The 22533-nt window shown below is 37.7% G+C and overlaps 1 protein-coding gene across 1 annotated transcript in view; it reads left to right on the plus strand.

Moving 5' to 3' along the window:
• LOC111142177 (solute carrier family 41 member 2) overlaps nucleotides 1-22533 on the plus strand; it is a 115909-nt gene that overhangs the window by 70365 nt on the left and 23011 nt on the right. Inside the window, exons 7-10 of the mRNA XM_022495184.1 lie at nucleotides 4718-4865; nucleotides 9743-9822; nucleotides 13608-13739; nucleotides 15638-15786. Of these exons, the coding sequence (XP_022350892.1) occupies nucleotides 4718-4865; nucleotides 9743-9822; nucleotides 13608-13739; nucleotides 15638-15786 (509 nt within the window). The remainder of the gene's footprint in view (nucleotides 1-4717; nucleotides 4866-9742; nucleotides 9823-13607; nucleotides 13740-15637; nucleotides 15787-22533) is intronic.

Below are 22533 nucleotides of genomic sequence, written 5' to 3' on the forward strand. Positions count from 1 at the left end.
TAATTCTGGTATGTACATAATTTTATTGATTTGACAAACTGTCAGCTTTTCTCTTTTTAGGCAAGATCTGAAAAGCAGAATGTTGATGGATTTCTCATTCTTTGAGGTTAACTTTAAAAAGATGGCTTAGTTGAAGCCATAGAACAATCACGATCATCCTTAGGTAGCTCCAATCTGTAGAAACCGACAGGGAGGCCAGCTAGTTAATTACAAAGCATTCTAGAATATCTCTGCCAGCGTGTGAGTAGTGATATGAGTAGAATCTAAATTTTTCTTGCACGTCAGTCTTCAGAGATTTTCAGCACTCACCATCTTAGTTTAGAGTGATTCCTGGAAGGTCAATTTAGTGAGAAAATTCTGATAGTTGTAATGGAGGGTATTAAAAAAAAATTGACAACTTACCATGCCCCTTGCTTTGTTGCTCACACACAAACAGCTGACATATAAGAATGTCACTCATAGCAGCTACATATTTCAAAAGAATTTAGGGTAAGAATAATGAATGTTGTTAATGAAAATTGTGTGACAGTTGTTGCAAAACGCCACCAGCAATCCAATAAAAGGTACAAGCCATGAATCAGAAAGATGGCTGTTATGTTTGGCAGATAAGTGGAATCACAGCAATTTGAACCACTTTAGCTGTGTTCATCCTTAGTTTTCTGTAGTTTACGTATGTCACAGAATCAATACTAATGCGCACAGACATTTCTTAGGCTTAAAATTCTGCAAATTTTAAGCCAAATTTTATCTGTACACCTGTATTCATTCCTATTGCTGCTGTAACAAATTACCACAAACTCTGTGGCTTAAAACAACAGAAATGAGGGGCGCCTGGGTGGCTTAGTGGGTTAAGCATCTGCCTTCAGCTCACGTTGTGATCCCAGGGTCCTGGGATTGAGTCCCGCATTGGGCTCCCCGTTGGGGAGCCTGCTTCTCCTTCTGCTGCTCCCCACTGACTGACTCTCTCTCTCTCTCTCTGTCAAATAAATAAATAAAATCTTATGAAAGCAAACAACAACAGAAATGAATCTTCTTACAGTTCTGGAAGCCAAAGTCTAAAATGTCTTATACAGGGCTAAAATCAAGGTGTCAGCAGGGCTGGTCTCTTCTGGAGGATTTTAGGGGGAAGCGCATTCCTTGGCTGCCAGCATTCCTTGGCTTGTAGCTGCATTACTCATTCTCTGCTTCTGTGGTCACACTGCCTACTCTTCTGAAGTCAGATCTCCCTCTGACTTCCGCCTGGGAGGACACCTATAATTACATTTCAGGCTCACACTAATGATCCAGAATAACTTCCTCATTTCAAAATACTTGACTTACATCTGCAAAGTTTCTTTGGCCGTATAAGGTAATTATTCACAGGTTCTAAGGATTAGGATGTGGATGTGTTGAATAATGGCTGAATAATGACCTACTATAATACCTGTTGTGATATACTCAGAAATTAATACAAAATATTATTTTGACTAGGATCATTGAAGTGTATTTCATTTTGAAGGAAGACATTATTTAAATTTTGATAAATTTTGATAAAGTTTGAAATTAAATTTGATACTAAATTTGGCTTTTAGTCATCCATTTTTCTCTTGCTGATTGTGTCATTAGTGATTTTCTGAAGGTAATTCTTTAATTTTATGACATCTATAAAACACCAGTATAGCCTACAAAGAGGAAATGTTTAGAATCTTCCCTTTTCTTATATTTGTAATTTTTCCTTAGCTATCAGAATTAGGTTATGTCTTAGCCAGGAAAAAGATAGGAGTGTCCCATGCAATCATAGTTTGGTAGGAATGAGCTTATTAGACTTGGCAGGGAATTGAGATAGAACGTGTTTACAGTAAATCAATTTTAGAAATGTTTATTTCTATCATGTTTTCCCCTACTTTTTAAAGTTCTGCATATCCCGGACCTAGATACATTTAATGTTAACATTTTATCCCATTTGCTTTGTCTTTTATTCTCTGTCTCTCTATATATGTATGTATATATATTTGTATATGTTTTTTCTTTGTCTTTAAGACTGACATTTTTGAAAACTATAGTTCCCCCTCCTTTTTTTCATTGTTAGAATTTTTAAAAATTGAGCTACAGTTCGCATGCCACACAGTTCACCTTTAAAAAGTGTACAATTCAATGATTTTTAGTACATCTGTAACATTGTACAATCTGTTGTATAATTCCAGAACATTTTCATCACCCCAAAAGAAACCTGTAGCTATCACTCCCCATTCTACCCTTTGCCCAGACCCTGCAACCAGTAATCTACCTTCTATGGGTTTGCCTGTTCTAGACATTTCCAAAAAAATTGAATCATCCAACATATAACCTTTTATGTCCAGCTCCTTTCAGTTAGTATGTTTTCAAGTTTCACCTGCCTTGCAGCATGAGTCAGTCCTGAATAATATTCCATTGTATGAATATACCACATTTGTTTATCCATTTACCAATTCATGGACGTTTGGGTTGCTTCCATTTTTTTGACTATTATGAAGAAATGAGGCTATGAACACACTTACACAAGTTTTTGTGTGAACATATGTTTTCAGTTCTCTTGGTATTTACCTAGCAGTGGAATATATAATAACTCTGTTTAACTTTTTAAGGAACTGCCCACTTGTTATTTTTAGCTTATGTACTGAGAAAATTTTACCCTGCTCTGAAAGTTCAAGTGGTGTTTCTGGGGTTGAGGTGGTGGGTGCCTCTTTCCACTTCAGGTGCCCTTCCAGAGATTTAATGTTGAGAGTAACTTAAAAGCTGAGTAGGGTGCTCCTCTTTTGACGTAGTAAAATGAAAAGGGTAATGAAGTCGTAAGATGATCTGACCTAGCAGAATAGTTCTTTTCACTTGTGTTTAGTGGATTTTGCCTTTAGTTTCCTGTTTGATCCTATAAAGAGGTCGTTGTTAATCTTAGTTGTTAGGAGGTAAGAATTGCCTTCTAATTGGGATGTTATTTACCCTTATCTAATATTTTAACAAGGAGAACTGGGAGAACTAGTCATTTCTGAAAGCACTTAAAATTTTGTTCAGAGGTGACATACAGCATGTCTACAAAGCAAGACAAATAGCTAAGCCCAAAGTCAATGAGGCAGAGAAATATATTCACTCTGTAGGGAAGCATAACAAGAATGGAGAGAGAATGAGTAATTGTGATCAAGTAAGACAGTTTACCACAAAGGGGTCATAGCAAAGTCCTGGCAATCTGCTATCTCAGTGTGTTCCAGATAACAAGATGTTAATGATAATGGCAGTGATAATTATGATGACAGCAAGTGTTCGATGAATATTAGCTAGGTGCTTGGGCACTATTCTACTTAGATGTACTCATTCTCTTAAGAGTCACAATACCTCCATGAAATAGATACTATTACTATTGCCCTTTTATAGATAAGGAAATTGAAGTTTATAGGAGTGAAATTTCTTGTCCGAGGTAGGTTATAACACCAAGATGTGAAACTAGATGATCTGGCCAAACTACGGTTAACACAGTGTACTGTATTCTGTCTTAGCATATTAAGGGTTCTGAGAAGTTCAGCAGTGAAGAGAGGTGTTTACTTTTATTAAACTTGGTTTTTCTATTTTATTTTATTTTATTATTTTAAGATTTTATTTATTTATTTGACAGACCGAGATCACAAGTAGGCAGATAGGCAGGCAGAGAGAGAGACAGACAGACAGAGAGAGAGAGGAGGAGGAAGCAGGCTTCCTGCTGAGCAGAGAGCCTGATAGGGGGCTCAATCCCAGGACCCCGGGATCATGACCTGAGCCAAAGGCAGAGGCTTTAACCCACTGAGCCACTCAGGCACCCCTAGTTTTTCTATTTTATTTTGGAGCTTGGAACACTATTTAGTATCGGGGCTATCTATTATCAATTGATTGGCCAGCATTCCTTGGAATGCTTGTACTGTAAGATCCTTGTAAGTAAAAATAATATCCCATTTAACTTTAGAGTTAAGAGTTACTAACTTTGGGGCGCCTGAGTGGCTCAATTGGTTAAGTAGCTGCCTTCCACTCAGGTCATGATCCCAGGATCCCAGGACCACTCAGGTCATGATCCCAGGGTCCCAGGATTGAGTCCCACATGGGACTCCTTGCTCAGAGGGGATTCTCCTTCTCCCTCTCCCTCTCTACCTGCTGCTTCTCCCTGCTTGTGTGTGTGCATGTGCTCTCTCTCTCTCTCTGTCGAATAAATAAATAAAATATTTAAAAAAAAAGAGTTACTAACTTTGATATCAGATGCCATCTTTTCCTGACTCTCCCTATTTCCTAGCCATGTTCTTAAGCTCCGAAGCTTTAGTTTCTTCATAACATAGGAACGGCAGTATACCTCATACTTGTGAGGACGGTCACATGAGATGTTGCCTAAAAGTCACTTAGCACAGTACTTGGTCAATAATAGAAGCCAAATAAATGATGGTTTTTTACTGTTATCGTCCTTCCTGTTATTATGGCAGTTCTTATCCAGCTCAGATAGCTATTTCAGTAAATGTTTGTTGGATTCATGTATTGATTTTCAGTTACATTATTTAATATTTTTACCTTATCCACAGTTTTTTTTTTCTTATCCACAGTTTTAAATTTGTGTGAAGTTTAGAGAAAATACATAGCCTGTGAATATGTTGGATAACATCCTATCTCCTGGGAAACTTGTACTTTTAATATCTATATTTGCTACATGATTAGAAGAGAGATTGAAATATTGTCTCTTTTTTAATTTTAGACAACTATTACTACATTTCTCCATTAGTTGGTGTCTTTTTCTTGGCTCTAACTCCTATCTGGATTATAATAGCTGCTAAACATCCAGCCACAAGGACAGTTCTCCACTCGGGCTGGGAGCCTGTCATAACAGCTATGGTTATAAGTAGGTTAGTATTAAAATGTGTGTGTAAATGTGTTCTGTATACCTGTACCTGTGTATATATTAAAATATCAGCAGCCTATTTTTATTTCTTGGTTCAATTATCTTATATAGCCAGGTCTTTTTTTTTTTTTTTAATCACAGGTAATAGAGAAATTAATCCCAGGAATTATTGAAATCTGTAGACCAGTTTCAAACTTTTTTCTAATCAAATCCTTACCAGATTGATGAGTAAGGTTTCATGGTGTGTATGTATGTGTATGTGTGTGTGTGTGTGTGTGTGTGTGTGTTAACCCGACTTTACTTATTTTTAATAATAAGGTATTCACATAAGTATCAGAAAGCCTTAGAAATGGACATGCCATTTGACTACTGACACTCCAACAGGACACAGGGTATGACTAAGGATATATGCAAACAATAAAGTTGTAAGGATCCCCATCACAGTGGGATTTTTAACAACAACAACTAAAGAGATCACCTTAGAGGTCTAGCAACCAGCTATCAATCTAGTAAATGGTAGTGTAGTCACCAAATGGAATATTCACCACTAAAAATAACAAAGTTTGTATTGACATGGAAAGATGTTCACTGCACATTTGGTGAAAAGAGCAAGCTAGAAAAGAGTACAAATTTCCTGTTAAACATGGTGTCTTGACCCACATTTATGTTCTTCCTTCCTGAAACTACTAAAATGACAGTAAATAGAACAGAAAAGCTATAAAACCACAAACAGAAGGGGAGCAGAGAGGACAGCAGGTGCGAGATTCTACAGAATTAGTAAAATAGGAATCAGATGATTTTTAACTGAACTAGCAGAATGGAAAAAGCTAAAACCTCACCTCCTGCAGGATGAGGGGACACCCATAAGAAGCAAGTGGGTCTGAGAGCCTCAGAAACCCGGAGAGGTGGAGGAAATAGAGGCACTAAGTACTTCTCAGAGCTGAAATGAAGATCATCGGTGGAAAGTTTATTCAAGAGGCATTTAGATCCTAAAAGCCCTTCTCCAGCTTGACCACCAGGGGGACCACCCTCTTCCCCACCCCCACTTGGCAGAAGACAAGAATTCACTCTGAGAGACTGAACCAGAGAGTATGTGGATTTGGAAACACCTGCACATGTGAGGGTGCAAGTTACACACTGTATGAAAAATAGGATTAAGTGAAAATCTAGAGGCTGAACAGTGAAAACCCTATGCCACTTCTTAGTCTTTGCTCATGGAATGTTGGCAGTCAGGCCTCTACCCCCAGGCAAAAAATTAGAATAATTCTTTTCTGGGAAAACTCATCAGCACAAAAGAAAAACTTGTGGATATTGACCCTTGTGGGTCCCTTAGTGAAAGAGCTGCTTGTGCACCTGATGCTTCTTCAGGAAGCCTGCCCTCTGATGAGCTCTGCCTCCATACACAGAAAGCTCCAAGTGTGCTCTGCAGTGCCCCTCACGGAGAAGCCGACAGTGAAAGGATCACCGGACATTTGATTAAGGCTTCTAACATGAGAGACAGAAAGCAGAAAAATGGTACCTAAAGAAAGTACAGGGATAGTTGAAAGACCTCAAAAAACTCCTCAGTGTCTTCAGAGCAGTAAGAGAATGTATGGCATCCATAATGCAAGAACAGAATGCTCTAATAAGGAGGATTTAAGAAGTAGGAAGAGCTCTTGGGAATTAAGACTACATAGGGGCACCTGAGTGGCTCAGTCGGTTAAGCAACTGACTTGATTTGGCTCAGGTCATGATCTGACCTGATCATGACCTGAGCACAGAGACCTGTGTTGGACTCTGTGGCAGCAGGGAGTCTGCTTATCCCTCTCCTTCTGCTCCTTCTCCTGCTCTCTCTCACAAACAAATAAACAAAATCTTCTAAGAGATTTTTATTTGAGAAGGAGAGAAAGCATGAGCCCAGGGGCAAGGACAGAGGGAGAAGGAGAAGCAGGCTCTCTGCTGAGCAGGGAGCCCAATGAGGGGCTCGATCCCAGCACCCCGAGATCATGACCTGAGCAGAAGGCAGATGCTTAACTGACTGAGCCTCCCAGGTGCCCCTAAATAAATAAAATCTTTAAAAAACTCAAAAGTTAGAAGATAGAGCAGAGATACTGTTCTGGAAAATAGAACAGAAAGCGGAGGCGGGCACCTGGAGGCAAACCATAAGGAGAAGAAATTATCAAAGAAATAATACAAGAAAGTTCCCCAGGACTGAAGACCACGGGCTTCCAGCTTGTTAGGCCCATTAAGTACCTAGCACAGTGAATGCCAAGAGAGAGCCTAATCAAAGGACACTACTATAAATCCCAAAATATTCTAGAGAAAAAAGATGAGTTATACATGAAGCATTGGGAACCTGAATGATGTCCAATAGCAACACCTAAACTTACTTCTTCAAAACTCTGAAGGGAGATTATTTTGAACATAAGTTGTGGTTGCAATATCAGCCAGATGTAGGGGTGGAATCAAGAAATTTTTAGACAGCCAGGATCTCAAAAAGTTTACTTCCCATATGCCCTTTCATATCAACTCTGGTAGAAGATAATGATCTATCAAAATAAGGAAATAAATCAAGAAAGGTGACACAGGAATGAGGAAACCCATTCTATGAGAGCAGATGGTTCATTTTTCTGTGATGTAGATTGTTTTTTCCTGGAAGATTCAGACAATAGGGTCCTATGAAATGTTGGGACTTGGTCATGGCGTACAGACCAAGACCCAGTGTGGGAGACTGAAGGAAGGTGAAGGGTGACAGCCGTGTAATGTGCCTAGAGGCCACCATCTGGGTTGGCAGGACAGAGGACTTACGGAGGATTTTCTCTAGGAAACAAAAGTGGAATTGATGAGTTACCTGATGTTTGACTGTATTCAGAAGCATTTCATTAACTTTGTTAGAAAGTTGAAAGCAAATTGGTAGTAAGTACCCCCAAAATTGGGAAAAATATGGGCCAAAGCAACAAATAAAAGTGAGGAAATCTAATAATACATTTGATGGTTCAGTTGTGAATAATGATTTCCTTGTTACAATAAACCCTAAATATTTTTCACCCAGAATTGTTATAACCAAGTTGGCAGGATAGGAGGAAGGGAATTATGAAGGATCCCAAGTGGGGAGGGGAAGGGCAAGTGAGATTAAGTCCCCATCTGTCATAGTGGAGGTCGTTAGGTAAATCTCTAAAATTTAAAATCAGGAAATCACAGTATAAACATGTTATTTAGAAATAGAGCATTAAACACCAGAAGAAACAGCTAAAGAAGTTGAAAAGAATTACTAGTGGAGAACAGGTTCTGGGAGTGGGGGCTAGGGACTATGTAATAAGCTTTGTGGTACTTTCACTTTTTAAATAATGTGCATGTTTATTCGATAAAAATAAAATTTAATACAAGTGAAGAGAAAGCCACTTTTACAATGTGAGCTTTTATTTTTAAAAATCTACGTGTTTAAAAATGTCTGGGAGGCTATATACCAATATGATAACAGTATAATGCTGAATGATAGCACTGAGGTTGATTTTTATTTTCTTCTTTTTGTTTGTCTTTTCTAATTTTTCCTATAATATTTTGTTACCTAGGTCAGAAAAACATTTTAAGATGTATTTTAGCAAGTGTTCGTGTTATGGTCACAGCATGAACCTGTGCATTTTGGCACAGAAATTTATTCTTTGGCAATAACTCGTTTGTTCTATGAAATACATATATTTTTAAAGTGAGACTTTAATAAAATACTCTTAAGGATGACTCCTTTGGGATTTTACAATGTAACTTTTAATGGGAAGTCCTATTAATTTAGGTATAGCAAGCCACAATTCATTTATTTTACTAAAAAATTAAAATAGTAAGTTCCTAATGTTAACTATCAGGTAATGGTAGAACATTTGATCTGATATTTTGACAATCAACCCCATTCTCTGATAACATGGGGTTTATTTTTCTGTAATGTAGATTGCATTTTCCTAGAAGATTTAGGCAACAGGATCCCACAGAGTATAGGGACTGGCAATGTTTTATAGGATTTAGACCAAGAAACTGAAGCTAACCAATTGGTAACAGTCATGGAAACTTAACAAATCTCCAAGCTCCATGGAGACTTTCAGAGTACATGGCTTGCTCCTGTATAGATTATTTTTCCAGACCTCTGTCCTCAAAATCAGCCCTTTCTATGGCCACAACTCATTATTTCTATGGCTACAACTCATTACCAATGATAAGATGCTACACCTATCTAGTTTTCACACAATAAAAATGATGCCTCTAATGCCTTGTTAATTTCAAATACGAAGAAATACTCTTTTAAAAAACCATTTTTTAGGGGCACCTGCCTGGGTCAAGTTGGTAGATGATGAGATTCTTGATCTCCGGGTCAGAGTCATAAGTTCAAGCCCCACGTTGGGTGTAGAGCTCACTTAAAAAAAAGTAACAACTATTTTTTAAATTGGAACAGCAATAAATGCACATGGTTTTTAAAAATTAGTAAATACAGAAGGACATAAAATAATCATCAAGTCTTCTGTTAGTCCCTCCACCCAGAGATAGACATGGTTAATAGTTTCTTATATATCCTTCCAGATATTTTAATGCATCTAAAGCATATTCTTTTCCTGTTTTAAGGAACATATCTTAGAGATCAGGAGGAGAGCCCTGACATGCAGGCCTAGAGCTTATTCAATGTTTTATTTTCAAAGTTTCACTGTTTCACTGATTTTTACTCGGACTATTTTTCCTTTTTATTCTACTTTTTAAATGTTAAAAAAAAATTTTTTTTAATTTAAAATTTTAAAAATTTTTAAAAAATAATTTTTAAAAAAATTGTTTTTAAAGTACAGGTGTTTGTGTGTAAAGAGCAACTTTAAATTTAGTACACTTATTTCTCTTCCCTAAATTATACAATTTTCTATCTTCCAGCATTGGGGGCCTTATTCTGGACACAACCGTATCTGATCCAAACTTGGTTGGGATTGTTGTTTACACGCCAGTTATTAATGGTAAGAATTAGATATCCTGTTTCACAATGGTATCAAATCATTATATATACTCTTAGTCAGGAACAGGAATTTTAGGGTTCACAGTTTAAGAGGTGTATCTCCCCCTCCCTTCCATTCTCCCCCCCACCCCCAGGTTGGTGTTCATGGTAGAAATTACATTCCCTGTTCTCAGTATGCACAACCTATTTTTGAAAAGAACTGTTTCTTACTCTTACTTGATATTGGTTTAAGAGTCGAGCATACTTGATTTTTAAGATTAGTGTGGCGAAATAGGATATTTCAGTTCTGGATTATCATTGACTTTGGGTTTATCTGCTGTCTCATGTTTTGCTACTGCTCCTGTCGATTTTTGTGGATCAATTAGAGTTAGCTAGGTTTAAGCATTGCTTAAGTCAATTCGATTCACCAAAATCTGTCACTCCTTTATGGCTCCCTTTAAGATCTGCCTTATATTTTTTTCTTACCTATAAAATGGGAATTATAATACTTAGGTACACAGGCCTTTTTGGTATGAATTCCATTTAGTAAGATAATTTTAATCTAGGCATACTGACTTTTGGGCTGGGTGTCATTATATTGGATTTTAGTACAGTTTGTGCCAGTATAATTTAAAAAGTCATTCTACCTGAGGGAAAACATGTCACAGGATATGCTACACATTTAATATAAATTGCTTTCATATATTTATGTGTAATAAAATAATGTTATATGAAGGCAAGTTCCCCAAAATCTAACTTCAGACCTAAAATTTCACTTGAACATTTACATTTTTGCATAACTGTAAAATGTCCATGAAGAAATTTCCCCTCTAGATACCCTTTCCAATTTTCCTAGTGCCCCTACCCCCCATCATCCACCCTTAAAATCACAGAACCATCAACGCAGCTGTTCACCCTCTTTGAATAGACAATGATCAGATCTCATTGATTTGCCCATTAACATAATTCACTTGTTCACTTTTTGTATAAGAATGTTTCAGCGCTATAGTCTGCTGATGTCTTTTTTTTTTTTAATTTTTTTTTTTAAATTTATTTATTTGACAGACAGAGATCACAAGCAGGCAGAGAGGCAGGCAGAGAGAGAGGAGGAAGCAGGCTCCCCGCCGAGCAGAGAGCCTGACGCGGGGCTCGATCCCAGGACCCTGAGATCACAACCCGAGCCGAAGGCAGCGGCTTAACCCACTGAGCCACCCAGGCGCCCCAAGTCTGCTGATGTCTTACTTCAGCCATCACTGAAGTCATAAAGTAGCTTTCCTGACCCACTCCCTACTCAATGCCAATTAACTGTCACTAGCAGGCTAGTCTTTCTTAAACATTGTTTTTATTACCTCAATCTTAAGATGCTGAACCAGGGGCACCTGGGTGGCTCAGTGGGTTAAAACCTCTGCCTTTGGCTCAGGTCATGATCTCAGGGTCCTGGGATCAAGCCCTGCATCGGGCTCTCTGCTCGGTGGGGAGCCTGCTTCCTCCTCTCTCTCTGCCTGCCTCTCTGCCTACTTGTGATCTCTCTCTGTCAAATAAATAAATAAAATCTTAAAAAAAAAAAAAAAAGATGATGAACTTATCAGTGGCTTCCTCCTGCCTGTCAAATCAAGTTTGAATTCTTCTGCTTCACTTTCAAAGCCCCCTATATGCTTTTGGATGTGTACAACTTTTTCCTTTATCTTTCTAACCAGATTCCTATTTCATGGCCCTACAAAGACCTAATTTTCATTGCCTGGAATGATTACTGCTTTTCATCCACCTGTTCAAATCCTCTTCTGTGAATATTAGTTAATGAAGTCACTAGCATAAATACTACCACCAATACTGTTAGAGCTATATTGCCCAATATTTCAGAGAAAATTTTAAATTATAACAACCCCATCATTAGGAAGGTTTGAATCAGTGTTCCTGTTATTTCACCTTATGTAAGGAACGATTCTTGAGCCTTCCTGGAGTGCTGTCCTTGGAAGCCATGGTATTCGTGGTAGTAAAATCTTTTTTGTATCTCAGTAAGTGAATCTCTTAGTGGGATCTCACAATGAGCTCACTTTATGTTAAATTCCACTGGTTAGAAACATTGATAGAGAAGATTCCTTCCATGGTCCTCAAAAAAGACAGAACTTTTGAAAATCGAATTTCATACTAAATGTGCTAGAGGATGTGTGATTTAAAGGGCTCCTAAAGGGGCGCCTGGGTGGCTCAGTGGGTTAAAGCCTCTGCCTTCGGCTCAGGTCATGATCCCATGGTCCTGAGATCGAGCCCCGCATCGAGCCCCGCATCAGGCTCTCTGCTCGGCAGGGAGCCTGCTTCCTCCTCTCTCTCTGCCTTCCTCTCTGCCTACTTGTGATCTCTATCTGTCAAATAAATAAATAAAATCTTAAAAAAAAAATTATTAAAGGGCTCCTAAATAACACACCATCATCATCATCATCATTTGCTAACTATTGAGTGAGTACCTACTATGTGCCAGATAACATGCAGGTCTTTTGTGCATGTTACATCATTTCATCCTCACCATAACAGAGTAATGTGTCCAACATCTCACATCTAGTAAGTGGTAACTCAGCATTTAAACCCAGACCTGCTTGATTCCAAAGCCTGTGCTTCCCCCAGCCCCCACAATAAGTGCTAATTTATCTGTTTTATGGGTTACAAAAATACACAGTTTAAAGTAAGGCATATCAATGTTGATATTTTGATGAGGATATCTTTTAACACTTATTAACGTCTCACAGAAGTAGTAGCATTTTCTGAAATAGATTTCATAAGAATACTAGTTCTGTGAGATTAATAGCATACCTTGAGAAGTTTTGTGGCCAATTAAGTTTGGGAAGCATTAGGTCAAATAGATTTCTTTACTACAGGATTTCTTAAAGCCTTTATCATGCTAATATGTACTGTGAAGCTCTCCTTCTGGGACCTCTGCTAGCAAGGGGTTAGGATTTCAACAACTAACCTTCCTTCAGACCCCTGACTGTTCTTTGGGAACTACTGATCTAGGGCTTATAAATATCTTTATCACAGAGTACTTTCAAATAATAATTGAGCCCATTTACAGAAAGGGTAAGGACCTTACATCAGTATACTTGGATTTTCATTTCTCTTTCTCATGTGCTCTTTTTGTCATACATTTTACTTTGTTGTAAGCCCCATATACATCGTCATCATTTTTGCTTTAAATGGCCGGTTATTTTTTAAAGAGATTAAAAATGAGAAAATGATATCCTTTTAATTTTCTAATTTATTTTACATTTCTAGCACCCTTCTTTCCTTTGTGTAGTTCCAGATTTCCATCTGGTTTTATGTTCCTTTTACCAAGAGAAATTCCTTTCATGTTTCTTGTAGGGCAGGTCTGTAAAGTATTTGAGAGGATAATTGAGCTTGAAAGATGATTTTCTTGAGTATTTTTTTCAGTCCCTGGTACTAATTTCTCTAGTAACCTGGGAAGAGAAATTTCAAGACTTCCCTATTTGAAAAAAATCAAGCTTATTTTTCTTCTTGTTAAGATGATAAGCATTAAACACCTTGCTACCTGTATCTTGGCCATGATAGTCACTAAAAAAATTATTTAGTCTGGTCTGCTTTCAGGCCGTGAGTCAGATTTAAAAAAAAATAATTCATAACAATGACTTTATGTCTTTGGAATACCTAGCTCAACATTAAATAAGTCAACATTTCAGAAGGATTCTTTTTTGTTTGTTTTATTGGCCCACGCTATAACATGAAGAGCCTTGCTTGGTCACATTTATGCAAATTGTTTGAAATATGATGATAACTGCTTTGTTTGTCCTTATGTTTCAGGTATTGGTGGTAATTTGGTGGCCATTCAGGCTAGCAGGATTTCTACCTACCTCCATTTACATAGCATTCCAGGAGAACTGCCTGATGAACCCAAAGGTTGTTACTACCCATTTAGAACTTTTTTTGGACCAGGTATGTGCCTTTGGATTTTTACATATTTTATATCAGGAATAATTCTCTGAGAATAGAGACGGGCAACGTTTGCTGAACACATATTTTGTCAGTTTGATGTGACTTTTTTATTCCTGAGACCTGAGTAGTTTTTAAATAGAATAGATTGTGTCCATTAAATCTCAGTGAGAGAAAGTCATTTGTATCAATTCTGCAGTTGCTGAGGAACTTTGTATACTTTTTCTTTTTCATCCTTTTCTCTGGGATGCCTTGTTCACCGGTCAAGAAGGAAAAACCATGGGGCACCTGGGTCAAGCTCAGTCATTAAATGTCTGCCTTCAGCTCGGGTCATGATGCCAGGGTCCTGGGATCAAGCCTGGTATCTGGCTCCCTGCTCCACGGGGAGCCCACTCCTCTGCTTGTGTTCTCTCTCGCTGTGTCTCTTTCTATCAAATAAATAAATAAAATCTTTAAAAAAAAAAAAAAAGGAGGAACCTTATACACATAGGAAAGCTTTGCTAGGTGATTTAGAGAGACAGATATACTGTCTTTCCTATAGTAATCCTTTTGGCTTTTCTGGATGTAGGCATTTGATCCCAAGCAAACAGGAGGAGAGGGGAACCTCCCTAACAAGGAGTAGTGTCACCCAGCCAGTGACTACCAAAGAATTGTGACCACAGGATTAAACCCCACAATTCTTCTCACTTCTTTTCTGATGAAAATAAAGGTTATATTTGGCTTTTTAAAAAATTTAAGTTCAATTTGGTTAAAACATAGTGTATTATTGGTTTCAGGGGTAGAATTAAGTGTTTCATCAGTTGCATATAACACCCAGTGCTCATTACATCAAGTCCCCTCCTTAATGTCCACTACACAGTTACCCCATTCCCCCCATCTCCCTCCCCTCCAGCAACCCTCAGTTTGTTTCCTATGATTAAAAGTCTTTTATGGTTTGTCTCTCTCTTTGATTTTGTCCTGTTTTATTTTTCCCTCCCTTCCCCTATGCTCCTCTGTTTTATTTCATAATTCCATACATGAGTGAAATCATTTGATAATGGTCTTTCTCATTGACTTACTTCACATAGCGTAATAGCCTGTAGCTCCACCCATGTCATTGTAAACGACAAGATTTCACTTTTTGATGGCTGCATAATATTCCATTGTGTGTGTGTGTGTGTGTGTGTGTGTGTGTGTGTGTGTGTGTGTAAACATCTTGTTTATCCATCCATCCATCAGTGGACATCTGGGGTCTTTTCATAGTTTGGTTATTATGGACATTGCTGCTATAAACATTGGGGTGCATGTGCCCCTTCAGATCACTCTGAATGAGGATCAGAAATGCCCAGTGAGGGCGCCTGGGTGGCTCAGTGGGTCAAGCCTCTGCCTTCACCTCAGGTCATGATCTCAGGGTCCTGGGATCGAGTCCCACATTGGGCTCTCTGCTCAGCAGGGAGCCTGCTTCCTCCTCTCTCTCTCTCTGCCTGCCTCTCCGCCTCCTTGTGATCTCTCTCTGTCAAATAAATAAATAAAATCTTAAAAAAAAAAAAAAAAGAAATGCCCAGTGAAATATCAGTGAAAGAACTCTAAAGGAAAAGTAAAATTAGAACATTTCTTTGCTTTAAGAACTTTATATATTTTCTTTTGTCTTCCCTCTATTACTATGATAGATACTAAAGTCTGACCAGTGTTCTTCATAGCAAGTTTTTATCAACTTCCTGCCATTCAATTAGCATATAACATATAATGAGAATTTCAAAGAATTAAGTAAACTGTGAGTGGTTGAAATGTATTGTTAGCAACAGAATTTTATGTGATGCTATTTAGTATAGTAACATGAAAGTAATCCTTAAATTTTAATAACTGTGACCTATTAGTAACCCAATAGGATCTTGTTTTAACTTTTACATTTTCTACTACAGGAGTGAATAATAAGTCTGCTCAGGTTCTCCTGCTTCTCGTGATTCCTGGACATTTAATTTTCCTCTACACTATTCACTTGATGAAAAGTGGTCACACTTCTTTAACTGTGATCTTCATTGTGGTGTACTTATTTGCTGCTGTACTACAGGTAAGAGTTAAAGCCTCTTGTAATCTCTTTTATCCTCAGTCTGCTGTAAAAGCAAAACTGTGTAAATCTAAGAGCACATGAACTATTTTAACATTTCAAAAAGCAACGGTATGCCTTGTGTGGATTTCATCTTCCTAAAACCAAGAAACTCATGACACTTTTAATATCATCTGATAAACAGAACCTTCGGATTTCCTGAATTCCACATCTCCCCCCGACCCTTTTTTTTTTTTTTTTTTTTTTTTTTTTTTTTTGGCTTGGTTCTCTTGTTTCGTATGAACACATTTTTTCATAGATTCCTTAGAAGGCATGAAAGCCTTTGCGTGTTATAAAGTGTTTTTTACATGAATAGGTTGACTGGATATAAAATTGTTTCTTTTTGAATTTTCAAGGCTTTGCTTCATTTGCCTTTTAACTTCTGTTAACCATCGAGAAGAATAACAGGTGCTGTTCTCACTGCTGATCTCACTGGACATAACTTCTTTTGAAGCTTGCAAGATCCCTTTTTTCCTCTTGTTATCAAATTTCACGTTGATGTGCCCTGGTTTGGATATACTTTGTCTGTTTTGTTGGACATTGTTTGACCCTTTCGGTCTAAAAAATTCGTGTTCTTCAGTTCTAGGAAAGGTTTTTGAATGATTTCTTTGATTTTTTTTTTCTTTCTCCATTTTCTCCCTTCTTTCACCCTGGAGTCTTATTATATGATTCCTGAAACTCCTGCATTAAATTTCTCATCTTTTTCTCTTTTGTGCCTTTCTACATCTTTTCTCTGGTATGTCACTGAGAGTTCTGGAGAGAGTAGAGTTGGACATATGCGTTCAACCTGCCATCTGTAGGTGGGAGGCTATTAATTTTTAAATTTAAGAAAATTGGCTTTATTTTCTTTTTTTTTTTAAAGATTTTATTTATTCATTTGACAGAGATCACAAGTAGGCAGAGAGGCAGGCAGAGAGAGGGAGGGAAGCAGGCTCTCCACCAAGCAGATAACCTAATGCAGAGCTCTATCCCAGGACCCTGGGATCATGACCTGAGCCGAAGGCAGAGGTTTTAACCCACTGAGCCACCCAGGCGCCCCAGAAAATTGACTTTATTTTCAAAGTTTAATTGGTATAATACCTACACAAAATTTCAAAATTAAATAGTGCTGAAGTATTCTACCTTCCTAATCACATTCCTCAGAAATCATTGCTGGAATATTTTAGCTGTTTCTTCTGATATGTATCTCCAAGTTTTAAAATAACATGCCTAAACTTTAGCTCTTTGCTAATAAAAACTGAAGATTTGAGGGCCTGTGTTAATACCCCATTTTTTCTGTTTAGTTATATCACAACTTTTGGTTAAAGTTAAAGAGCCAGTGTTTGTATGATTAGTCCTATATAAACATCATGTATTGTAGAGCCAGATAGCATAGTGTGATTATATTTCCTTTTTGGGTACTGTATTTTTCTTGGGGCTAACAATTATATCTTTTTCTTTTCCATCATATTCTATAAACCCAACCTTTCCAAGTTTCTGCTTTATTTTGGTTTCTTAGGCTTGGCCTCTTGCTAAACTCTGTAAGATTAGCGCCTCCTACAGCGAGAAATCCCAACCTCAGAAGAGATGCATTCAAATAATTCTTTGAAGAGTTAACATTTAAATTTGGCCTTCATGCCAAGCACTGTTCTAAGTGCATTAAACGTGTTGGCTCACTTAATTCTCACAAAAACTGTATGAAATTTGTTCTTTTCATGTAAATCAGTGATTTCTCAAAGTATGTCCAAAGCAATCCACTGTGTACAGGAAGAAAAAAATTAAAAATCTATTTAAGTATTTTTTCCTCATTTGTTTAAAATGTCTGTCTTCTTCTATTTTTATGATTGTTTTATAGTAAACATATTAACACAGTGTTAAATAAGTAGGCTCAGGTGTTTTTTCCTAGGGAGATTATGGAGTTAAAGCACAGAGATAAGAAAGTACAGAGCTTGTGTCAGAAAGAGAAAGTAATTCATACTCAGTATATAACTGGGAGGAGGGAGTAGATGAGAGAGGTTAAGAAGGTAGATTAGGGCCACATAGAAGGGTCTTAAATGCCAGGCAAGAGAGACTGGAATATACTCTTAAGATAGCAAACACAACTTCATTCATATATTAAAGAGTTTTTATTTATTTATTTGACAGACAGAGATCACAAGTAGGCAGAGAGGCAGGCAGAGAGGGAGAGGCAGAAGCAGGCTCCCCGCTGAGCAGAGAGCCCGATGTTGGGCTCGATCCCAGGACCCTGGGATCATGACCTGAGCCGAAGGCAGAGGCTTTAACCCACTGAGCCACCCAGGCGCCCCTTCACTGATATGTTAAACTTTCCTGTAACACTTTGTAGTGCCTGGGAGTTTATTAAAAGTCACCTATCAAATCACTCAATTATTCATCCAGTAAGCCTTCATTCTGCTAGATGCCAGATGGGTTTTAAATCCCAGGATGAATATTGAGACCCTCTGCTGCAGGACTCATAGTCTGGAGGGAAGATACTACATGAACACATAATTATGTTATAATGTAATATACACATGCTGGGGATAGCTACATATAAGGTACTTTCAGAGCTTGGAAGAAAAAGCAACGAACTCTACCTAGGGAGTAATATTTTTCTACTGCTCAGGAGGGACAAAAGTTATTTCAAATGCTTTTTTACCACTGGCTTCCTTTATTGCTGTTTATGATATGGTCATTTATCTCTGTGTAAGTATTATGAAAAAGATGCATTCTTCAGTCCCGTGGGAAATACCCAGAGATTGTTCTTTGGTCTGTTGATAAACATGCCATTTTTAGAGCATGTTTCTATTTGCAACACTATCTCTTAGCCTCATGGATTGATTTTACATTTGTGTTTATGGCTCCGTGCCAACACACTGTCACACATCATTTCACTTGAGTCACTGAAGGGTATAAGTAATTTTTCTGAACTTATAAAAATATTAGACTTCAGCCTGTACTCAGAGAAATCCTACAGATCTTTTTTTTTTTTTTACCTCTGACTTAAATTCTGACAAGTAAAGGTCAAAAAACTGGAGGTGAGGAAAGAATATATTAATCTCTGTATCTCCATTACCTCCTGTATAAGAGAATCTACCTCATAACTCATTTGGAAGATTAAGTGAGTCAATTATATAGAGATTGCCACATAATAGATGCTGTTTAAGTGTTAGCTGATGCTGTCATTGCTACTGAAAGGAGAATTAGAAGTGGTGAGGCATTGATCTCTGATGACAATCGGAGAATATTTTTTTAATCTCATAGTGTTGATTGAATTTTCTTATGTATCTTTTGCAGCTTTCATTTTTACGTGTTTTAATTTTTACTTTCTCCCCAAGAATCAGATATCTGCCAGAGTAGACCTTTGCATGCACTTGACATTGTGTATTATTCCAGTGGAATATCTGAGTCACATTGCAAATGCTCAAATCAAACCATCATGTTCTGACACTAACATCCGTGACACACATGCAAACACACGTGTATACACACCTCTTTGGAAACTAAGGTTTGAATAAAAGACTTTCCCCTGCCTGCTTCACTCATTCAGAGATGGACAGAATGAAGGAATACATTTTAAGGACAAAGCCTCCTTGACCACTTCAGATTCATTTTATTATTACTTACTTGATTAGCTTCCCTTTCTAATCTGGGGTAAATTTATATTCAAAAGGTTGGTTTAAGTCCCAGCTCTTACTCAAATATTTTAGTCTATTCTTCCCATCCCTAAACTATATTTTGATTGAATATTCTATAATAAGGTTTTCAGATGCATGTTTAATTTCTTCCCACTTAGATTTCTATCTCCTTGGGACTAGAGACCAAGCCCTTTTCCCTATGGTATTCCCCAGAAGACATTATATAGTGGTTGTTTTGAATTCTTGGTGTTTTGCTTTCTTCCTAATATTCTTTGATGAGTTCCCCTCCCAACCCCTCATCACCCAATTCCCCAACCAACTAAATGAAGGAAATCTGTTTGAAAGAAACTTCTTATTGGAATTATTATAATGACATAGTAACAATCATTTGTGGTATTTTTGCATTTACTCAGGTATCATCTCTTCCTGGAAACCTTGTTTGTTTGAATACCTAATTTTGTGTGAGTGCCCTTATTCTGTTCCCATAGTATCCTGTGAATTTTATTATTCTAGCATTTCCACATTTTATTGACATTACCTATTTATGTGTGTCTCATCCATTCTAGAGAAGGGATCTTGAATATTTTTACTCATTTTACCTTGTCCTATTCCTAGTCCTCAGTTAATGTTTGTTGAACTGAATGACTATCTCTCTTTTTTCTTTTTGGCTTGAGGGCCATTTCTTGCTGGAGCTTGGGAATCACAGTTGTGTTTTTGGGACTTGGTCAAGGGCTCACTGGTGGTCTTAGCATCCTTGTGAAGGAACAGGCTGAGCTGGCCAAGTGCGTAGGAGGCAGGGGGGCTGGGGGCAGGGGCCAGAAGGTCGCCCCCAAATAACTATATCTTACCAGCCATGTCTCCTTCACTGGAGGGAGGAGAAAAGTTTACAAATGTTTTTAAGCCCTAGATATGCCAGAAAAACTGAAAAATCTAAATTTTCTTCTCCTTGCTTTCAATAAACACCAGCTTAATCTCTTCCAATGACATAGGTATTGAAAATTAGAGGCAATGAGAAATAAAACACAACCTCCTCCCCCCCACCAGTTCTGTCACTGTTGAGCCAGAATTACAAGGTTTTTCTGAAATGTTTAGAGATGAAATGACTTGGTATCTAGAGAAAATAAAAGATAGGGGTATAGAGATAAAGCAGTATTGGTCATGATTGATCACTGGTGAAGTGGAGTGATGTTAGAGGAGAATGGTATGGGTTAATTTGTACTGTTCTCTTCTGTGTATGTTTGAACTTTTTCATAGTGAGTTTTAAAAATTAAGGTTTTATTTCAGATGTTAACACAAGAGGGTTTTTTTTGTTGTTGTTCATTTGTTTGTTTTAGAGAGAGGGAGAGAGAGTCTTAAGCAGGCTCCACACCCTGTGCAGAGTCCCACGCAGGACTTGAACTTACAATCCTGAGATCATGACCCGAGCCAGAATCTCCCATGCTTAATTCACTGAGCCACTCAGGTGCCTCTAACACAAGAGTTTTTTTCAGAGCATGTTAGCTTTCTAATTTTGGTCCTGTAGCTATTTCTTACATCAAGTGAAATGTAGAACGTCCACTTGAATTTGAAATTGTCTGGGACTTGAAATGGTCCCAAGTATCTTGTATCTTGTATCTTATTTTGCCCTTGGCATACACTAACCACATTTTCTGAAACTAATCTTTAAGTTTTAAAATCCACATACATGTCACAAATTACATCGTTTAAGAATTTATGATGTGGGGCGCCTGGGTGGTTCAGTGGGTTGGGCCGCTGCCTTCGGCTCAGGTCATGATCTCAGGGTCCTGGGATCGGGTCCCGCATCGGGCTCTCTGCTTGGCAGGGAGCCTGCTTCCCTCCCTCTCTCTGCCTGCCTCTCTGTCTACTTGTGATCTCTCTCTGTCAAATAAATAAATAAAATCTAAAAAAAAAAAAAAAAAAAAAGAATTTATGATGTGTCTTGCAATTAGAAGGAACCTAACAAATGTGTTTTTGTTATGTGCAGGAGGGACACCAAGCCACAGTCAGTAGCTGTGATGGATTGTGTGCTTGCTTCTGTTCTTGCCCAGGGCCCAAGAGCAATCAGGATTAGTTGGAATATGTCAAGGCCAGAGTAATGTGTGAAAGCCATTTATATTTGGAACACCACTGATCATACTGCATTTTGAGTTCTTTTTTTGGTCAGCAGTAAGGGTGAGTTGACCCCAAGCTAACCATCCTGGGCTACTCACAATAGCTTTTGTGCCATCAGCCAGCATTTATGAGTCTGCTAGCCATGGCTAAGGGTATAGTTGCTGGCTTTGGGACATATTTTTTTTCATCTATGTCACATTAGCCCATTGAACCCACAACTTTGATTTTACAGAACCAGGATGTACTTTCTTCCAAAAACTTAGAGATGATTAGGGTCTTTCTCTTCTAAGCGATGATTTCCTCTGCCTTCACATCTTCTGATTCAGATGCTTCATTAACTGGGAAAAGCCTGTTAATTTGTGAAATCAAAATTATAATACGGAATTCCAGGTTGTGATAAATCTAGCTGGCCTTCCTTCTAAGATCCACCGAAGGGAATCCTAATATCTTCTTCAAGGTTTTCTGTCTCTCATTCATTTTTTGCCTTGTTCTCTATAGTCTTTTTCAAGGATGTAGTATTTTGACAGCATAATAAACCCGAGAAGGTACAAAAGTAACTATCAATCAAATAAGCAGACTGGCAATTTCTCTAGCAAAGAAGGAGCAGAGTATATTGTGGCTCATTTCCCTATTTAATTCAGTCTCTACTAGTTTCCCTTTGTGTTTTGAAATCCTAACAGTGTTTCCTTTGTCTTTGAAAAGGCAAAAGCATAAAGCTTGAATGACATACCTTACAAGAGGCAAAAAGATAAGCACATATAGAGTACATTAACACTTTTTTGCTATAAAATATTTTAATGGAAAAAAAGACTTTCCTAGTTCTGGATGCCTATTGAATCCCAACAAAGTGCTTGCTAATATAATTGGTAAACTATGAATCAGAGCCATTTCTAAATGAAATTTTTAATTCCCCATTTTAGGCACTGATTGTTTCTTGCAGAAAAATAGGTTATTAAGAACACTACTAAAATTCCAGCAGCGCCAA

The sequence above is a fragment of the Enhydra lutris genome, unplaced genomic scaffold (genome assembly GCF_002288905.1).
Source record: "Enhydra lutris kenyoni isolate GAN:26980312 unplaced genomic scaffold, ASM228890v2 scaffoldscaffold7, whole genome shotgun sequence".
Lineage (NCBI taxonomy): Eukaryota > Metazoa > Chordata > Mammalia > Carnivora > Mustelidae > Enhydra > Enhydra lutris.